General features: G+C 42.0%; 3 protein-coding genes across 5 annotated transcripts in view; all 3 read left to right on the plus strand.

Moving 5' to 3' along the window:
• The first annotated feature begins 490 nt into the window (after positions 1 to 490).
• On the plus strand, positions 491 to 6,312 carry LOC142391847 (NADH-ubiquinone oxidoreductase 75 kDa subunit, mitochondrial-like). 2 transcript variants are annotated; one of them, XM_075478008.1, is made up of 19 exons: positions 491 to 581; positions 1,720 to 1,796; positions 1,988 to 2,079; positions 2,328 to 2,435; positions 2,561 to 2,637; positions 2,761 to 2,842; positions 2,952 to 3,082; positions 3,185 to 3,370; positions 3,499 to 3,633; positions 3,732 to 3,846; positions 3,995 to 4,140; positions 4,231 to 4,359; positions 4,557 to 4,686; positions 4,785 to 4,945; positions 5,111 to 5,265; positions 5,373 to 5,548; positions 5,635 to 5,769; positions 5,870 to 5,942; positions 6,033 to 6,312. In XM_075478008.1, the coding sequence occupies exons 2-19, from the start codon at positions 1,724 to 1,726 to the stop codon at positions 6,122 to 6,124; spliced, it is 2,196 nt and encodes a 731-aa protein (XP_075334123.1). In that variant the 5' UTR covers positions 491 to 581; positions 1,720 to 1,723; the 3' UTR covers positions 6,125 to 6,312. The 2 variants fall into 2 exon arrangements, with proteins under 2 accessions (XP_075334123.1, XP_075334124.1); XM_075478009.1 differs by lacking the exon at positions 491 to 581 and adding an exon at positions 740 to 762.
• Positions 6,313 to 7,741: 1,429 nt separating this feature from the next.
• Positions 7,742 to 11,039, plus strand: LOC142391415 (ras-related and estrogen-regulated growth inhibitor). Its single transcript, XM_075477187.1, has 7 exons — positions 7,742 to 7,793; positions 9,172 to 9,228; positions 9,340 to 9,413; positions 9,846 to 9,984; positions 10,480 to 10,573; positions 10,682 to 10,753; positions 10,931 to 11,039. The coding sequence occupies exons 1-7, from the start codon at positions 7,742 to 7,744 to the stop codon at positions 11,037 to 11,039; spliced, it is 597 nt and encodes a 198-aa protein (XP_075333302.1).
• An 8,116-nt stretch (positions 11,040 to 19,155) lies between these two features.
• creb3l1 (cAMP responsive element binding protein 3-like 1) overlaps positions 19,156 to 19,656 on the plus strand; it is a 30,504-nt gene continuing 30,003 nt past the window's right edge. For both annotated transcript variants that reach the window (XM_075478010.1, XM_075478011.1), the window contains exon 1: positions 19,156 to 19,522. In XM_075478010.1, the coding sequence (XP_075334125.1) occupies positions 19,412 to 19,522 (111 nt within the window). In that variant the 5' untranslated portion in view covers positions 19,156 to 19,411. The remainder of the gene's footprint in view (positions 19,523 to 19,656) is intronic.

A 19,656-nucleotide genomic window follows, 5' to 3' on the forward strand; every position in this document is an offset into this window, starting at 1 on the left:
AAGACTGCAACCTCCTCCACCTTCCTCGATCCAGATTAAGGACCATGGGAGATCGGGCATTCTCTGTGGCACCCCCCCAGTCTCTGGAACTCTCTCCCGGTCTATCTGAGAGCTCCGCAACCACTGGACGACTTCAAAAGAGGCTTAAAGACTTTTCTTTTTACATGATTTTTATGATGTTGATTTTATCCCTGATTTTAGTTGTACTTTGTAGCACTTTGAGATTTTTGCTAATGAAAAGTACGTTACAAATTTGATTTATTATTATTATTATTATTATTATTATTATTAAATATAAACGGAGTAGTAGGGATATGGGACGTTAAGAAAGACTCGTGAAGATCCTGAATAATACAGGAAATGGCAAGAATGAAACTGCTACGTTAAACATCTAAATACAGAAAGATGAATAAATATAAGTATTAAAATCTGACAACTGGTTCTAATTGTTATAAAAAAAACGACACCTCATTTTTAACGGAAGTAGTAGTCTACGTTATTTCCGCTAGCGGCATAGCAGTTTCACTGGTGGTGTAACTGACATACCCGCTGTTCTGGTCAAGAAGGCCAAATAGCAAAAGGTAAGAACGAACTACATACTTTTACACTAATGCATGCACTAAAATATATGTTATCAAATTCCAAGGAAAAATTAAAAACAAGTGTCGGATCATGTGACTTACCTTCTGACAATGCCTGTGTCCTTGAGTAGCACTGTTAGCTAACATTATTAGCTTGCAAGCAAGGAGTCCTCACTGGAGGGTAGGCTGTCTTTTCTGTATGCATCGAATAAGACCTGTATATTGTATGTATGTTATATTTTTATACATCAGAATTTCTTATTTATTTTCTCTTTTTCTTGAAATATCCGTACAACGTTAACTACGTCGGTGAGGGGCACCAGGTCTTGTTATTGTTGACAGTTAACATTAGCCACCGATGCTCTGGTTATGTATGTACACATAATTGTCCTGTTAGACTCGACATTCAGTTGAAATACAAGAGTCTTGCTACGATTGATGAAAAATTCATGGAATTTCCGTTTTTGAGGTTATCAATAATTGTATAAAATACTCTAGTGAAGTTGATCCAGATGTGTGATTGGATAACAGGTTATGTATTTCATTTCTAAGTAATACACTGAAGAAACTCATGTTTTTATCTACTTCCAGATTGTTTAGTGGTAATGTATGATTGAAACGACTATGAGTTTTCTAATATTAATGTTAAAACTTGTTGCATAACCATTGCTCAAGCCCTTTTTAGCACTATTCTCTGGAGTATTGTGATAATCACAAAAGTGCTGACAGTTTCTGCTTCCCTCAGTATTTTACAAATAATACCACATTGTTGAACACATTTTTAACTCTTAAAAGTACAGTTTAAATGATTATTTAAAGCTCACTGAAATTCAATCAGCAACAATATATATATCTATATATATCTGTTTTTTTTCAGATTTTAGATTGAAAATAGGCTCGTTTTAACCTCGCAAATGTTTGCTATCAAAGCAATCCATAAAAAATCAGTGAGTGAAAAAAGAAAATTATTTTTTAATTGATTGTTTGGTCATTAAAAATGTAATCTCTTGTGTGGTGAATTGATTTAAGTTAAGATAGAGAATTGATGTCACAGTATGAGCACAGGTTGCAGATTTATGAACTGAGTTTGGTACGTGGCATGCCGCAGTAAAGTTAGCTTGTCTGTTTCCTCTCACAGCGTCATGTTGCGATTGCCGACGGTTGGCCGAGCCCTAACTGGAGCTGCCAAGAGCAGCCTGGCTCCTACTAATGCTGGTAAGGTCCATTTATTCAGTTTCATTGTAATTTGTGATATGGTGAATGTTTTTTTTTTCCTACTAATATTTGTTGGAAATAGAAACATCCTTTTTTTTTTTTTTTTTTTTAAACTGATGCTTTCTACGATAACTTTATAGGCTGAGTTTTGGTCATTTTAGTAAAGCTTTCCTTTCTGTGTGCATTTTCAGTGCGCACTCCTGTGCGTGCTGCCAGTAACATGGTGGAAGTGTTTGTGGATGGGAAACCAGTGGAGGTAGAGCCTGGAACTACAGTGTTGCAGGTAAGAAATGCCAGATTATCTCACTGCTAGCTGATGTGCCTCCCCTCATGTTGTTCTTACCACCACAGCTAAAGTTTAGCTGCTAAATAACCTTTAGTCAAAAGCCAACCGTTCAAATGTCTATGTTTATTTACACACAGAAATAACTTTGGGCTGAGTTAGACCACAATTGGAAATTCATCTTTGGGGTGTTTGATTTCTTGTCTTATTTCGTTACACCTCAATTCTTTTTTTCCTTTCCCATTCAGGCCTGTGAGAAGGTGGGAGTTCAGATCCCCAGGTTCTGTTACCATGAGCGTCTCTCTGTGGCAGGAAACTGTCGTATGTGTCTTGTGGAGATTGAGAAAGCACCAAAGGTATTTCCCATCAGAGAGCATACACTATCTTGCTGAAAGAGCATCATTTGGGTAAACTCGTGTGGAGATGCTGTTGAACAGAAAATGTTGTCGGTGTCCAAGTGATTTATGTTTGTACTCTGCAGCCGGTGGCAGCCTGCGCCATGCCCGTCATGAAAGGCTGGAACATCCTCACCAACTCAGACAAGACACGCAAAGCCAGGTACACACCCCAGGGATGACTGTGTGGTTCTATCTTAATAGGATTCTAATTTTTGCCAAGCTTTTAAATATATCAAGTGGAAACTATAGTAAATGCGCTTATCAATTGTGTGCGTGTAATCAGGGAGGGAGTAATGGAGTTCCTTTTGGCAAACCACCCACTGGACTGTCCCATTTGTGATCAGGGAGGAGAGTGTGACCTGCAGGTAAAACTGGAGCTGTACACTCAAAGGCTTCTTTAAACTAGGCCCCAACAGTCTGTGCCGAAGATGAGCGATTTTTGGTTAATAACGGAAAACTAAATTCTATTCTCAGGATCAGTCCGTGCAGTTTGGCTCAGACCGCAGTCGCTTCACAGAAGGAAAGAGGGCCGTGGAAGATAAAAACATCGGGCCTCTCATCAAAACCATCATGACCCGCTGTATCCAGTGCACACGCTGCGTCCGGTGAGTGCGTTCCAGACATCCCAGTCAGCTATGAGGTCCGTAACTCGCTTAGTCCGTTGAAAGTTTTCCGCGTTAATGCTTCGCTGCTCGTGTCTTTCGCAGTTTTGCCAGCGAGATCGCCGGAGTTGAAGAGCTGGGAACGACAGGAAGAGGACACAATCTGCAGATTGGGACGTACGTGGAGAAGATGTTCATGTCTGAGCTGTCGGGCAACGTCATTGACGTCTGTCCCGTCGGAGCGCTCACCTCCAAACCGTACGCTTTCACCGCACGTCCATGGGAGACCAGGTGGGGAAGGGTGTACTGTGAAAGAAACCCGCTTTCTCGCACTTCTTGAAGCCACATAAGGTGGTGCAGTAGCAGTAAAAAAAAAAAAATGCTATTTTCTCGAGCTCTGTCACTTCTTGTCTTTGCAGAAAAACGGAGTCGATCGACGTGCTGGACGCCGTTGGCAGCAATATCGTGGTGAGCACAAGAGGAGGGGAGGTGATGAGGGTGTTGCCCAGGCTGAATGAAGACATTAATGAAGAATGGATCTCTGATAAGACCAGGTGATCCGCAGATACGCTTAAGCCAGAAAACATTATCCTCTTAGGCTGTTGAATTGGAAAAACAGGTTTTACACTTTAAATGCTGTGCGTGTTCACAGGTTTGCATATGATGGTCTGAAGAGGCAGAGGTTGACCCAACCTTTGGTGAAGGATGAGTCGGGTCAGCTGGCCCCGACCACATGGGAGGACGCTTTAACTCGTGTTGCTGGAGCAGTAAGTGTGCTTGCTTCTTTAATGGATCTTTCGTTGTCTTTATCTTTCTCGTTTTATTGTTTATCAGACATCTGCCCTTTTTGTGGAGGTTATTTTAGTCATGTCAGCATGCTTGAGATGATAAATGTGTGCATCTTTGTGTGTGCAGCTTCAGAGCGTGCAGGGCACTGACGTAGCAGCCATAGCCGGAGGGATGGCGGATGCTGAATCTCTTGTCTCCCTCAAAGATCTCCTCAACCGACTCAACTCAGAGAACCTCTGCACTGAGGAGGTTTTCCCCATGGCAGGGGCAGGGTGGGAAAGATTCTGCTCTTCCCTTAGTTCACCATGAGGCTCGGTGTGGCTTCATCAGCTGACGCAGCTTTCTTCTTGCTCTCTCCTCAGCTCTGACCTGCGCTCCAACTACCTGCTCAACTCGCGCATCTCTGGCGTCGAGGACTGTGATCTGCTGCTGCTCGTGGGAACAAACCCACGTTACGAAGCACCGCTGTTCAACGCCAGAGTCCGCAAGAGGTAAACTCGTACTCCTGCTCATTAAAGGACCGATTTTAAGATTTTGCATTTGGTTTTTAAGATGGTAAAGGAGATGGTATCCAGACCTATCCAGAGGAACTTTTACATCATTATGCTCCAGCTAGAGATGCTATTAAAGGTCCACCTGTTGTCATCTGTTTTTAACTGAATGTTTTAACTGACTTCCCTTTTATCAGCTGGCTTCACAATGAGCTGCATGTTGCTGTGGTGGGTACCGAGGTGGACCTCAGTTACACATATGACCACCTGGGAGAGGAGACTTCAGTGCTGAAAGAGCTGGCCAATGGAACACATCCTTTCTGCGAGGTGATGGACACGGACACGCTCACACAGTCTTATATGTGTGTTGGATGAATTTCTGCCAGTCGTTATTCATAGTTTTTATTCCTTCCCCTTGACTGCAGGTCCTTGCATCTGCAAAGCGTCCAGTGGTGGTTGTTGGCAGCAGTGCTCTGCAGAGAGAAGACGGAGCAGCCATCTTGAGCGCCGTCTCCACCATCGCCCAGAACACCAGAGCAAGCAGTGGAGTGGAGGATGGCTGGAAGGTCCTGAATGTCCTGCACAGGTACAAACAGTTGAACAAGTAGAGGATATGTGCATGAACAGGGGATTTTACATGCTCATACTTGTGTGTGTGTGTGTGTGTGTGTGTGTGTGTGTGTGTGTGTGTGTGTGTGTGTGTGTGTGTGTGTGTGTGTGTGTGTGTGTGTGTGTGTGTGTGTGTGCACAGAGTGGCTAGCCAGGTGGCTGCGTTGGACCTGGGCTACAAGGCCGGCGTGGAGGCCATCAGGAAGAATCCACCCAAAATCCTCTTCCTGCTGGGAGCTGATGCTGGCTGCATCACCAGAGCAGACCTGCCCAAAGACAGCCTCATCATCTACCAGGGTACCAACATGAGCAGCAGATTCTTACTCACTTAATCCCATGAGAGTTTGAAAACCTCAGAGCTGCTAATCTCTTGGCAAATGTTAATATAACTTTGACCCCTCCAGGTCATCACGGAGACATAGGAGCACCAATGGCAGACATCATTCTCCCTGGTGCTGCGTACACAGAGAAAAACGCCACCTACGTCAACACCGAGGGCAGGAGCCAGCACACCAAGCTGGCTGTCACTCCTCCTGGGATGTCCAGAGAGGACTGGAGGATCATCAGAGCTGTGTCTGAGGTCAGGAAGGACCCACTCACGTGGTCTGAACTTGTTTTTTTCACACACTTACAGTCGATGAACATAATATCTCCTTGTCTGTGCAGCTGGCTGGTGTTACACTGCCCTACGACTCCCTGGACGAAGTTCGATCCAGGCTAGCTGAGGTCTCTCCTAACCTGGTCCGTTATGATGACGTGGAGGAGGCAAACTACTTCAAACAGGCCAATGAACTTGCAAAGGTACACACCCGATCACTTCCTCTCCTCTCGGAGTGGATGCTTCATCCCGTCTTCCTGAAGATCTCTTGTCTCAACTGTTTCCTCTCCTTGTTCCACTCAGGCTGTCAACCAGGACCTACTAGCAGCTCCTCTGGTACCACCTCAAATAACTGCAAAGGACTTCTACATGACTGGTAATTGTGTGTTTTCTTCGAAACGTAAATGTGAAAAAAAAGTCAAACATGAAACAATCTCACATGTATTTGTGCTGTTTCTGTGCCCAGACTCGATCAGCAGGGCCTCCCAGACGATGGCAAAGTGTGTCAAAGCACTCACAGAGGGAGCTGCCGCCGTCGAAGAGCCGTCCATCTGCTGAAATCCCATTAAAACCTCAGACTAAGACATCCGTCTTGCTTGTCCTTAAACACAATACGCAGTGTGGCTCCATAATTTAAAGTTTTCCTTATTGCTTGTATACATAAAAATCATATTGTCTCCGGGAACCAGCTTTGTTTGATAATGCTGAGAAACATATGAAATATAAATAAAAACCTTACAAATGTTGTTACTCCAATTTAAGTGTTTTAATTTTCGGCACATTTCTTAGTTCTTGTACCTCGGATATCTAAGTGTCACATGTCGAATGCCACTTCAGCTGTTCAAATTGAATGACCGTGTACATAAACCAGCGGTTAGTCCGGATTTAAATCCTTCTGGAAACCTTTGAAGGAAGCTGAAACTTGCTATTTCAAAACGGGAAAATTAAAGTTTGAATTCTTGGCAATGGAGGAGTGACAGAAACTACAAGCAGTCGAGTACGAAAAGCTTTTAAATGGCTATAAAGAAGGCTGGATTATCTTCGCATTTCTCCCAGAATTGTCACGATGGCTGATTTCCGCCAGTTGCAGCCAAAGTAAGATGAGACACTTGGAAAAACGAAACACTCGGTTCCAGTACTTCTGTATAGACTCTCAGGCTGCTCTTATGACCGTAACGAGTTCTTTTTTGTTTTGCTGTTTTAGAAAGTTCTCCCTGCTTCCCATCTTTATAATAAGAAACTAACTTAAACAATCTGCCGTAACTCGAACTTTTACAGTAAGTGTCGGATTTGCAATGTTCCAGGCGGCGCCTGCCAAGGCCTGAAAGAAGTCAGTCCAGATACTTATGACACAGACGACATGGCAGTTTTTGTTCGAAAGGGGGGACTTGGAGGACTTATTTCCATTGTTTACAGAAAAGTATTTCAACCTACTTGTGTGTATTTAATCCTCAATAAGTTTCAAAGTGAATTTTCCATTTATCAGACTCATTCAATTATTAACTATTCCTCAGGGAAAGTACCTGCACTGCAATCTCAAAATACACTATAACAAGTAAAGTCCCTGCTTTACAATGTAATTAAAGTGTTACTTTATTCAGCAACTGCATTATTCCTTTTATGATTAGCGTGTCAATACCAATGTAATCCCAGAGTAGCAATTTGATGCCACTCACCATATCGTCAAGATTTGAGGCGAATCTTTTGGATTGTTCTACATCGTTTGAAAAGGTCTGTGTGTCCTGAATGGATCCAAAATGGGATCTGTGCACGGGCTTGGACCCCATTCCTCCAGACGAATGGCCCTTGTCACGTACTGTTCCCAAAGAAAGAGAGCTCTTACAACCAAACACAAGCGGAGAGAAGACAGTCTCATCTCTCCATTCCCTGCCTGCTCAGTGTCTCAGGCTGGGCAGTGAGTCGACTATTTCACTCTTCGACATATCCAGATTTTTTTCTCTGCTTTAAGGTCAGTTTTACTTCACACTAAAGTTGTTGGATTTAATCATTCTTCCATAATACCAGATATGTATGCAAATGTGTATTCATAAAGCTTGGGTTGCTCCTTGCTTCTGAAAGGCTGCATATGTGCTTCCTTCTTTGTTTTTTCCCTTTGCCTTGTAGGGCTTTCATGAAGGAGAGGACAGAGGACAAATAGCTGTTTCCTGCAGGAAAATGGTTCCAGTTAAACTGCTCATTCTGGGAGCTCAGAACACTGGAAAAACAGGTAAAGCGAAGATAAAGGAACTAGAAAAACTCGAATGGAAAAGGAGATTCAGGTTTCCTCTCCTCCTGGTCATTATACATGCCTTTGTGGTTGTGATTGATGCGAGCCTGTGGTCTTTTTGCATCAGTTTTCAGATTCATTGCATGTAGTAGTGTGCCTCCATTGTTGAGGGTTAGGGTTAGGATCTTTTTGTGTCTTAGCAGTGGCTTGCAGTTTGCATCTAACTTAGTTTATTTTGTCCTTCTGTCTGGTTAGTTGTCCCTCTAATGAGTTTGCATTACTCTGGTTAATTTGAGCCTCTTTTTGGTTGTTCTTTTTGATGTATTGTAAGTGGTCATTTTGTGCCTCCAGCTGTCCTTTATTTGGTCTGCGGTGTCATCAGAGTATTTTTTGGGTTTCACTTTGTATCTCTTTTTAGTTGGTTCTGTCTTATTTGCAGCTCTTTCTGGTCTTTTTTTAAAAAAAAAATTATAGACTGTTTTTGCAGTATGTAAGCCTATTTCTGCATATGTGATGGACAAAAAGGGAAACTTTTATTTTTCTTTCTTTTCTTACTTGCATTGCATCTCTTTGTCCAAATGGACACCTTTCTGAGACAAACGCTTTTCTAGGTATTGTGTTTGTGGTTATTTTTGACCGACTCGCAGACAAAAAATGCTAACTATCACTCAAAAAGTATAGATGCTGTGCTCATTTTTGCATGATTAGAAATAAGAGTGTTTTCTGTAACAGTATTTATTTATATTTTATTCATTTCAACTTCATAATGTGCAATATTATTTATACTAGGTCACTTTACTTTTTAGTACTTGCTTTTTCTCTTTTTTTAAATCTCTCTTTTTAAATTTCTTGTTCATGTCTGTGGCGTTTCTTGCTGTGTTGCTGCTGTGGCAAGTGAATTTCCCCGTTATGGGATGAATAAAGTATAATCTAATCTAATCTAATCTATTTATGCTTCACATGAAGTGGAAGTAGAAATCTCAGAGCCCAACTTTGACCAAAGATGTCAAAATGATCAGTTTTGATAGCTGAAAATAAATGAAAACTCAACGTTTTTGCAGGTGTTGAGGGTCAAACAACACCTCAAACAAACTTCTACCACCTTTTCATGTGACCTGCTGATATACAGCAAGTCAAACAAACATGAACCTTCCAGATTCCTTTCACACAAACACTTGCATTTATTTATACAAGATCACGCACAGTGACACATAACACTGACATATAAAATGCACAATGTGAGCACAGGATGCTGCAGGGTGCAGATGAGATGCAAACATCATGAGCATGAGTCTGCAGTGTGTAAGATCATTTGTCAGCGTGTGTTCTGTTTCAGGCTGCTCGTTCCCCAGTGACCATGTCTGTTTTGTGTCTCCAGCGCTGTGTGTTCGTTTCATAACCAAACGCTTTATAGGCGAATACGACCATAAAAAGGGTGAGCCTGCAGTAAACATTTTTTCGGAGCTGGCATGGAAAATGATTTGACCTTGCATTACTCACCTACCTCACTCACTGACAGGATATGATAAGCAAGATGTTTCCACAGAAGTGACATACAGATGTAATCGGGTGGTGGACCAGGAGGCTGTTGACCTGGAGATTTTGGATTTGCCTTGTAAGGTAAGCTTTGGGTTTTATTTCTAATTTTGTAGACTCACAAGAACACAAAAGAAATGTGTACTCTGCACTAAAAACTTTAGATTTATCTCAATTCAAGTTTTACTGTCTGGATGGACAAAGATATGACAAGTAATACAAACAGTATTGACTTTCATTAAGCACATGTGGGATGCAACACCACTATCATACATACACAGGATTTCTATGTCAAGGCCACAAAGACAAACATTTTAAGCAACCACCAAGCCAAGTGGGAGAAGTGCAGGACACTCGAAGGCAGTTTCAGACCCAGGAATGTGCAGAGCAAAAGTCAATGTGCTTTAAAACAAGTCAGGAGCATAAAGTTTAAGGTTCCCAAACTCCTCTAGAGTTGGATTACATGTGGAAATGTTGTGATAGTACACATGACTACTTTATGACACTCTCCTCCAGGAGAGCTCGGTGGCTTCTCTCGAGTCGTCCATCCGCTGGGCTGATGGTTTCCTGCTGCTCTATTCCATCACACAGCGCCTCAGCTTCCTGGAGGTCCCTCGACTCAAAACACTCATCGACAAAACCAAACAGAGTCTCGGTAGGCAAATACTTCAGATCGACTGAAGGAAGCCCCATTTTTCCTACTAAGAGGTGCACCAGGTCATGTTTTTCATATCATAAACAGTCTGCAGGGGCCTTAATGCCCCTTCGTTTAACAAAAAAAAAAAACATCTCTTTTTGGAAGGTTAGCTTATGTCTTTACGAAGGTCATGACTCTATATTTGGTCTAATGACCCAGGACTTTGACAACTACCTAACTCCCAAGATGTTGAACTAATGAACCCTACAGAAACAGTGTGTTCACTGTTTTCCCTCATTCAGTGAGTCTCTATTCCATGTCTGACATCTGTCTATTGTCACCTTCACACGTGCACAGACACCGCTGACGAACATTTCGTACATTCCTTGTTTGGTAGCCCATCCTGTGCTCTGTAAGTAGCCTGCCTAGACTGCATGTCGCAGCATCATCCTGCTGTCCTTTCACTGTGTGTGTGTGTGTGTGTGTGTGTGTGTGTGTGTGTGTGTGTGTCAGTTGTTCCTACAGTGCTGGTAGCCAATAAGGCTGATCTGGAAATTGGTAGGGAAGTGAGAACAGAGGAAGGACAGAGAATCGCCACAGATTTAAGGTTTGTATGCTTATGTTTGCGTGTCAGTGTTTGTATTAATAAGGTTGTAGTAATTCAGACCTTTCAAGTTTAAAATGATGCTTTTTTATGTTTGTGTTATGGGTGCAGGTGTAGTTTCAGAGAGCTGTCTGTGGCTGAAGCAGTTTTAGCCGTGGAGGCAGCAGTGTTTCAGCTTATTAGGTTTGTTTCTTCTTTCCTGTATCAATCTAACTAAGATCTTTTAGGATTTGTCTTGATCCAATCTACTATTAAGAGAACACAAACAAATCCAAAGAGATGTCTTCTCCCATGCTTGAAATCTCTCAGTTTAGAAGGTTTTGGAAGCCTGTTGCTGATGTATTGTCTGGTGTGTGACAGGCTGGTGTTGGATCAGCAGCGCTCTCTGCCTGACCGGCGCTCCTACATGCTGACTGTTCGCCATGCTCTTACCAGGAAACTGACCCGGTCAAAGACCATGCAGTGGTGACCCAAGCAAGCAAACAAAGAATCAAACTCAGCTGTCTACACAGTGGGAATATAGTGTGAACCATACTTTTTGTGTGTTTTAAGGTATATTTGCCAGGACCTGCCAAAAAGATTTGGTGATGTGCTAAAGTCTTCTTTTATATTTTCCCCCTAAGGAGCGAGACCGCAGTTTCCCTCATTTTCAGCCTGGTCATTGTACTTCATTGACCATTTTCAGAGGAATGTTATTTTTCTTTTGTTTTGTTTGTTAAGCCGATTAAAACTGATAAATCATTCAAGCATAACAAAAGATACGCTAACTTAAAGGATAAACCAGTGTTGTGTCAACACTTAACACACAATTTGGCAAAGAAACAATTTTATATTATGTGTTCAGTCACAAAGACACAGAAATTATTCCAGTTTCTATTGTTGCATCTATATAAAATCCCAAAGATAAAACAATTTGACAGAAAAGAACAGTTTTGTATTGACAGTTTCTAATTTTGCTCTAACAAAGTGATCCCTTAAGATCTATCAGCTGAAAATGTGGCCCATCTCAGCATGCAGTGCAGTGTGTCATTGAAAAAGGAAAAGAACAAGAAGCAGACCTAAAAAAAAAAGAAAAAAAGAAGCTATCTACAGGAGATGAACAGCATCTGAAATTGATTTAATTATAAAACAGGGGGGAAATCCAGTAAAAACCTGACACAGGACTTGAAAGATGCATTTTAACCATAACCCAGCTCATCTATCTACTGTTCACTGAAGCCTCATCAGAAATGGTCTCCATGGAAGGGCGGCTGTCAAGAAGCCGTTCTTAAGGAAGGGAAACAGGGAGAAAAGGCTGAGCTGTGCCAAATGACACAAGAAGTGGACTGAAAATCAGTTACAACAGGTCTGATGGAGGGATGAATCCTCCCCAGAGCCCGGAGCTCAACATTACTGAAGCATTACTTGGCAGAGAACGGAACAAAAGGCAGCCCACATCCAAAGAAGAGCTTTGGGATTTCCTTCAAGAAGTCTGGAGAACTATTCCTGAAGACTCCTTAAAGAAATGACAGAAAGCTCGTCTGAGAGGGTTCAGGCTGTGCTGAATGATAAAGGTGATCTTAGAAAATACTGACTTTCAAGCTTCTTAGAAAAGGACAAACTCTTGTCGAGCCTTATAAACTGTATTTCCATTTATGTTTGTATCCTACAAGCTTCAATACATCTCTGTACCTGTTCACTGTTTTCCTGGTAATACATAAAGTCAAATCAAGAGTTCCTCAAGACTCCTGCACAGCATTGAGTGTCTGTAGGCCTTTAAGGATGGAAATGTTGGAGAGAAAATGTAGCAAAGCACCGTCATTTTGTGCTATCACTGCACATTTCCAGCTCTGCGGGGGGGTAATCAGAGGAGAGATTCAAGCAAGAAGAATAAAATGAGAGAAATAATGTGTGAGCAGGTAAAGAGCTGAGGTGAGTTTCAACACTGGGCAACACATCAGCTCCCCTCCGTCCTTTTGAATGGCCTGGATTAGGTGAGGTGGTAAAAGCAAAAAGCAGACAGATTTTAGATACGCTCAACTATTTATCAAGAGAATATGATATCACATTAAAGTGTCAATTCAATAAGCTTCTTTAAATCACAAATAAAATGTATTGCCGGGTCTGTTGCACCCACTGCAGTTGGTTTACTGTTTGTTATGTAACTCATCCTCCAAAAGAGGGCAGCACTGTTCTTTCCTCTGGTTGAGAGTTACAATCTGGCAGTACACTCCTTGGTCGGGATCATTACACTGCTTTGGTGAGGAAGCATTTGACTGGCCTGACCTCAACCCCTGGAAAACCTGCACACAAGAGCTGTTTCTGAAGAAGATTTATGTCACTGATTAGAATGAAACAACCTCCCATTCGAATTAAATGTAATATCTTATTACCCAGTGAACCAGTTACTGAAGTTCATCACCATGGTTGTGAGTAAAACAGCTAATCTCCTTGCTGGAGTGTGTAGATGATGTAACTGTGTGTAAAGAATGAAGCTGGCTTTCATTACGGTCTTGGCGAAACTCGACTGTTTCCCTGTGTTTCTGAGCGTGCATCTTGCTTTTCTTTGAACTCCTGAACTTTTTGATCCACGAGAGACGTCCGGAAAAAAAAGAGACAGGAAAAAGCAAGACAGCGAGGGACAGAAAATAAGTCAGACGGTGACAGGGAGGAGAAAACGCTGGGGCCTTTTTGGCATCTTAATGGTCTGAAAGCAATATAGGAAGAAGAATATGAGTTGTACTGTTGCAGTTATTTGTTGGGACATTATGGAAAATTGGATGCGTGCCTACTTACTGTCTCTCCACTCTGTCCAACCCTTGACCATTTATGAAACGTGCATCAATTACTCCACCCTGCTACCACTGACCAGCTAACCAGCTAAACACAGAGCTTCATGGAGTTCATGTATAAACAGAAATTATGAAAGTGTGCAGATTTATGAGTCAAATGAAACTTTCCTTCAGTCAAACCCCATTTTTATGCTATTCATTGCAACAGCCATTCAGTTAAGTGTCTGCTTTCATGTGATTGCTTGTCTAAATGTAGGTTTTATTGTTACGTTTGGAATCCAAGTCTGCATTTTATCATTAATTGATAGTGCATCACGACTGGTGACTATCAATTAACCAGATGCACGACTGCTGGGGTACTGTTGTGTTGTTTGTGACGGTAGTTGTCAGGGAGGCAATGCTTCTGCCCCCCATTAGTACTTTAATATCAAAAGACTGCTTGAAAAAAAAAAATCATTATCATCTAAGCATGAATTTATATTCACAAACATGAGTGGGTGCTACTGTGAATCCATTCAGCCCTGTTAAGCACAGTGAGGGTGAAAGAGCAATGATGTGAGGACTAATAGTAATTGCCTTGAAGTGGCTGTGCGGTGGGGCGAGATCCCTTCATTGACTCACTCAGTCACACATAAACTGAGTGTCCTCCACCTTGGAGCTTTGATTCTACGCGCTCTCTTCGCCTGTGATGGCAACAAACAGTGGATTAGTAAGACAGATAGGGGGAGACAGAAGAGGATGATGTTGATCAAGAGGAGGCAGTGACATCACAGCGGTCACCAAGGAGACAAAAGGTCAGGACCCCATGTCAGCTTTTTGGCTCAGAATAGAAAATGAGTCAGACCTGCATCACTGCACCAACAGCCAATCAGAGGCTGACAGTGAGAACACGCATCAACAGATGAACAGCCAATCATGGAGCTATTGTATTTAAACAGCCAAAAAGCTTTGGGTTTCTTACAACTCTAATCAGATAAGTACTTTAATTTGATATATTTCTTTTAGCCCCACCGTGGTCAAAGAGTTAACAGAAGGTGTGGAAAGTAAAATCTTGAAACCATATATGAATGTTCAGTATGTAAAAGCGATCATCCTTTTCCAGGAATCCAGCAATTCCACTTTCTTTATCAACACACCTTTGTCTAAGTCAGGAAATCAGAGTTTGATGCTGTTGAATGATCAAAAATGAATTGCTGCAAATGAAACCATCAAACAAACCATTTTAGTGGAATTAGCATGCGGCAAAGTGTTGACATGTCAAGTAAAAAAAAGAGCGGCTTGAAGGGATGTGCTCACACAAATCACGACCTCTCTTTAGTTCTTACCTGCCCTCACTTTAAAAAGTATTTTTGTGTCTTTAAGCTCTTTGTTTTGAACTCAGGAACACCCTGACTGTTCACTCACTCAGTATCAAGCTCATTCACTGTATCATTTTCGAGAAATTCAGTCTCAAAAATCATTCATTTGAAGTGAAAAAGGCATTATGCGCAATATTTACGCTACTGTAAAATCCTTTTGATCCATAATTTCTGAAAAAGGTGTGTACATTTGAACTCAGGGATATCCTGACTGTTCACTCACTCAGTATCAAGCTCATTAACTGTATCATTTTGGAGAAATTCAGCCTCAAAGGTCATTCATTTGTTGTGAAAAAGGCATTATTTGCTATATTTATGCTACTGTAAAATCCCTTTGATCCATAATTTCTGAAAAAGGTTCAACCACCTTCGTCAGCCTTCTTTTCAGCATCTGCATTTTTTGGAACAGCCTTAAAACATACTGCACACAACCAACAGACAAAGCTATGAATGAGCTGATAAATGTAAATTATTTAACCGCCAAAGAGACCAAAAATGATCTCAGACACTGGTGAAAACCAAAAAAAAAAAAAAAGACAGACAAGACTCAAAATAAATGCCAATATTTCTTCATGTGTGCTCAGCTGTTTGATCAGAGTTTTGAGTCTCTTGTTTACGTGTTTGTGCAGCTCCCGGCCTCTGTGGAGCGGATTGTCAGTATTTGACCAATGTTGAACCTTCAGGCATGAGACAACGTGCTTTCTTCCAACACACCGATAGCGTCTCGCCCCATGGCGATATTGCAATGCATAGGTCAAATGTTGATTGGCGGAAAAGTTGGTTTGAACCAGCGAGGGAACGACTGCAGATGGGATCTCCTCTAACAGATAAAAGCCTGAAAAAACTACAAGCAAAAAAGGTCAAAAGAGAAGGTAGAAGAATGGTTATGATTTGAGTAACATTTGGTCAAAACATCTACCATCCACTCTCCGCTCGTGCTCCACAACAACCTCTATCTGTCTTAAGAATTTATAAGGTCTGGGTGGGAATTACTGCAGACAATGAAAGGTCACTAGAGTTATACAACACCAGTGTGTGTGTGTGTGAGAAAAAAGGGACAACTTGTCCCTTGGGGTGAGACACCTCCGTAAACTGATATGTGGAGGGAGAAAGAAGACACAGAAGGAGTGAAAGCAGAGAGGGGCAAAGCAATTGATAAGAAAAAGATGGAGAAGGGATTATGAAGCAAGGAGGAGAGAGCCTGAAGAGTGACAAAAGATTATTACATGGCAAACTATTTGAGCCTCAAGTGTGCACACAAAAACCTGAGGACAATACGTTCTGATGGAGAGTTCTGTTACTTAACCTCCTCCACGCTCTCTCCACTAAACTCAATATGAATAATAACTGTCAGGGACCAGCAGTTTGGATGGTGGCTTGAAAGTGAGGCTCCTGGTATCAGGCGAGTGTGGACTGACCAGTTTTGTTAGCTATAAGTGAACCTCACAGGGCTCCATTTGCTACCCAATTTGGCTAAAAACTCATTTTGAGACTGTAATGAGTAAACCTCTTGGAAAAGCCCTACACAAGTACTATTCACTTAAATCTACTAAGACTGTGTAATAGGTCAGAGGCCCTGTAAACACACCTGTGATGTTTACAACACAAGGTTTCTGCTGCTTTTCAAACTCTCTGTATCTCATGGGAGAAACAGTCCGTGTCAGAATGACAGGAGCAGGAACGAGTCGGCCAAACCTGAGAAATCGCGAATATATCGGTTTCATGCCCTATTTCCTGTGAGTGTGCTGTTGCTGTAGGCAGTATCACGGAGCGTCAAAACAATCTTTATCGTCCCTTGACGTTTAGGGGAAAAACAAAGTTTGCTTTATCTATGAACGTGAATAATAAATAAATAAAACTGACAGTAAAGAAACGGTATCTCATCTGTTTCTTTGTTACACACAAATACATGTTCTACAACAGCAGCTGACATACTCAGGCCCAAAGATGAGTACAGATGGATCATTTTGCCCTCAATTAACTCATTTTACAGGTTAAACTTGTTCTTTATTTAACTGGGAAGATCCTGAGATGCAGCACATTAACTCCCAGCAGCATAATTCATGTTAGAACACAATAGAGGGGTTGAAACAGTAAAATAGGAGAGCCACATAGGTCATTCCAGCAATGTCCATAACACTGATTATGTTAACCAGTGACATGTTTCCATCAGGGCAGTCTGTAAGAGACCTTTATAGGTATTCAAAGAAGGGAGTGTTTCTTTTTTTTTTTAATATATTTTTTGGGCTTTTTATGCCTTTAATGATAGCACAGCTGGAGAGAGACAGGAAGCAGGGGGCAGAGAGATGGGGAAGACATGCAGCAAAGGGCCGCCCGGTGCGGGACTCGAACCGGGGCCAGCTGCAGCGAGGACTGCAGCCTCTGCACATGGGGCGGCCGCCCAACCCACTACGCCACCGACCGCCCCGAAGGGAGTGTTTCTAAGGTGATGGTATTTTGCTGCTCATTCCATAAAAAGAGAAAGCTGTTTTAACAAGCTAAAAGAATTAGACTTGCAGATATAGTGCTACGGCCTTTGGAATGATAAGAAAATGAGGCTGGAAAAATAAGTAGGCAGTTAACTTCAAAATGTCTTGGCACTCGAAAGCAAAGTGTAATTATTCTCTTCTGGCATCCAGTGAAACATTCTGAAGATTCATATCAAATGCAATTTTGCAATGTTATCTTATATTTGTCACTAAATTCAATGCTGCAAGATAATGCAGACACCGGTTTTCTAATTGGGGATGAAGATATACACATTAAAAAATTATTTCTGGTACACAAAAAACACAGTTTTGGCCTGACATTTTAAACAGATTATATTATACAGTCTATGCAAATTAATTCAGAACAACCTAATTGTGAGCACTGAATTGAATTCCATGCACTGTTCGCAGATCTTGAAATGACTCCTTCTAATCTACAGTACAGTGATATTGCAACCTGCATCGGCTGCTTTTGAGCTGATATTTGGATTTGTCACACCAGGAAAAACCCCGGTCCAGTTCCGTTTATGTCGCAGTAACCCAAACTAGTGAGTTTCAAACACTAAACCATGAAAAGTTGAATAACCCAACATGAACCCCTGAAGGCTCTGCACATCTTGACAGTTATTTTCACCAACTTTGGCTGAGTAAACCTCTTCTATCGTTAAAGTTTAGCAATTACACGGAGTCACCACACTCTTTGCACTGAAAGGGATCGTGAGGGTGTTGTATAATGGCCACAAGAGGGGCAACCAAGCTTATGAGTGAGGGAAATCATTTGTGCCATCATTGGTTCATTCAAGTCAGTCAAAGACTTTCATGCAACAATAATCCTCAAAACCTCCAGCTTGAAATCAGCCAGAATGAAAGCAATAGAGGGTTCAAAGATATTCAAAGCAAAAATAGAAATAAAGACTCCCAATGATGTTAATATTTGAACAAATGTCAAAAATCTTCTACTACATGCAGAGGTGAAAGTATTGCTTAGATCTGTCACTCAGGGAAAAGCACCAACACTGCAAAGAAGCCCATAAGTCCCCAATTCAAACGATTATGTCAGTGAAAGTCTATTCTATTTCCAAAAGAAACAAAAGTAAATGTAACCATTCAACGAAATGGCCAAATAATGTCAATATTCTTTTATTTGGTGTCACTGAAATATCGATTTTCATTTTCTATACCCGCTTGATCCAACTGTCGGGTCGCGGGGGGGCTGGAGCCTATCCCAGCGGTCATTGGGCGAGAGGCGGGGTACACCTTGGACAGGTCGCCAGTCCATCACAGGGCCACACAGAGACAAACGGGACAAACAACCAAACACACACTCACTCACTCCTAGAGACACCAATCAACCAATCATGCATGTTATTGGACAGTGGGAGGAAGCCGGAGAGAATCCACACATAGGCTACACGAGGAGAACATGCAAACTCCACACAGAAAGGCCCCAGGCGGGAGTTGAACCAGCAACTCTCTTACTGTGAGGCGAAGGTGCTAAGTAAATCAGTTTGGCCCCTCAGTTGATAAAGACAACGAAGCCCTCTTATATTTATTGGAAAACAAGATTCTCATCTTTAAAAAACAAACGAATGTACGAACAAACAAACAAAAAAGGCTAACCGTGGTTATCTACTTATAGGCTACTTATGTTGAAGTTACTCACTGCGGTTTACTTAATCTAACATCTGGTTGCCAAGCATGAAAAGAAAGAAAAAAACAGCTGGCTTAACATCCATAGGCTAATTGGTTGCTGTAATTGAGCACAGCTATAAATACTTTTTTAACAGTAATAAAGTACCTCAAAAAGTACATTTCAAGCTCAATTCCAGTTGAATTGTGCAAATGTAATTTCTGCAACTAATTTTGTGTTGATTTGAGGGCGTGATTGGGTTTTAACATCACTGGGCGGGTCTTCGTTGAATATTCATTGGCGCGTGGCTGACAGCTCACGCGAGGGGAGCGAAGAGCAGATGAACAGCAACGCCGCCGCTACAGCGAGCCGGTGGAGGATGTGTGATTCCGACAATTTGCAGGTTTGACACTGAAAGAAAGCATCCCCGGCTTCACGTCGACAAGGTGTGAACAACGGCTGGCTGGGGCTCGAGCCCTCTGAAAACAAAGCGCGTAATTTTAATGAGTTGGTCTGAAGAGTTGCGCTCGCGACCACTCCAGAGAGCCACCGTGCATCTGTGTGAGTAAAGCTGTAGACAGACACAGACAGTCATGATGGAGTCTATTTTAGACAGTTTAACGGCAGAGAAACTCTACCCCTCCGGAGGGACCAACCTGTTGGACCTGGAGGAACTCAGCGATGGTGATTTCCTCACTAACGTGGTGAGTCCTCGCTCTCAATAGCGTCTTTTCCCACATTTGTATGAGTATAAATGAGTGTGTGTCTTACTGTTAGAAATCAGATGTCTGCGTTTAAACCAAACGCACCCCCACACCTAACTGCCTGTTCCGCCCGG

The sequence above is a fragment of the Odontesthes bonariensis genome, chromosome 11 (genome assembly GCF_027942865.1).
Source record: "Odontesthes bonariensis isolate fOdoBon6 chromosome 11, fOdoBon6.hap1, whole genome shotgun sequence".
Lineage (NCBI taxonomy): Eukaryota > Metazoa > Chordata > Actinopteri > Atheriniformes > Atherinopsidae > Odontesthes > Odontesthes bonariensis.

Excerpts from the sequence above, each read along its gene's own strand:
- LOC142391847 (XM_075478008.1), top strand. The coding sequence starts at position 1,724 with ATGTTGCGATTGCCGACGGTTGGCCGAGCCCTAACTGGAGCTGCCAAG. Across the intron at positions 4,141-4,230 it reads TTCCCCATGGCAGGGGCAGG|CTCTGACCTGCGCTCCAACT; the intron begins GTGGGAAAGATT and ends CTCTCTCCTCAG. Across the intron at positions 5,549-5,634 it reads TCATCAGAGCTGTGTCTGAG|CTGGCTGGTGTTACACTGCC; the intron begins GTCAGGAAGGAC and ends TTGTCTGTGCAG.
- LOC142391415 (XM_075477187.1), top strand. The coding sequence starts at position 7,742 with ATGGTTCCAGTTAAACTGCTCATTCTGGGAGCTCAGAACACTGGAAAA. Across the intron at positions 9,414-9,845 it reads TTTTGGATTTGCCTTGTAAG|GAGAGCTCGGTGGCTTCTCT; the intron begins GTAAGCTTTGGG and ends ACTCTCCTCCAG. Across the intron at positions 10,574-10,681 it reads AGAATCGCCACAGATTTAAG|GTGTAGTTTCAGAGAGCTGT; the intron begins GTTTGTATGCTT and ends TTATGGGTGCAG.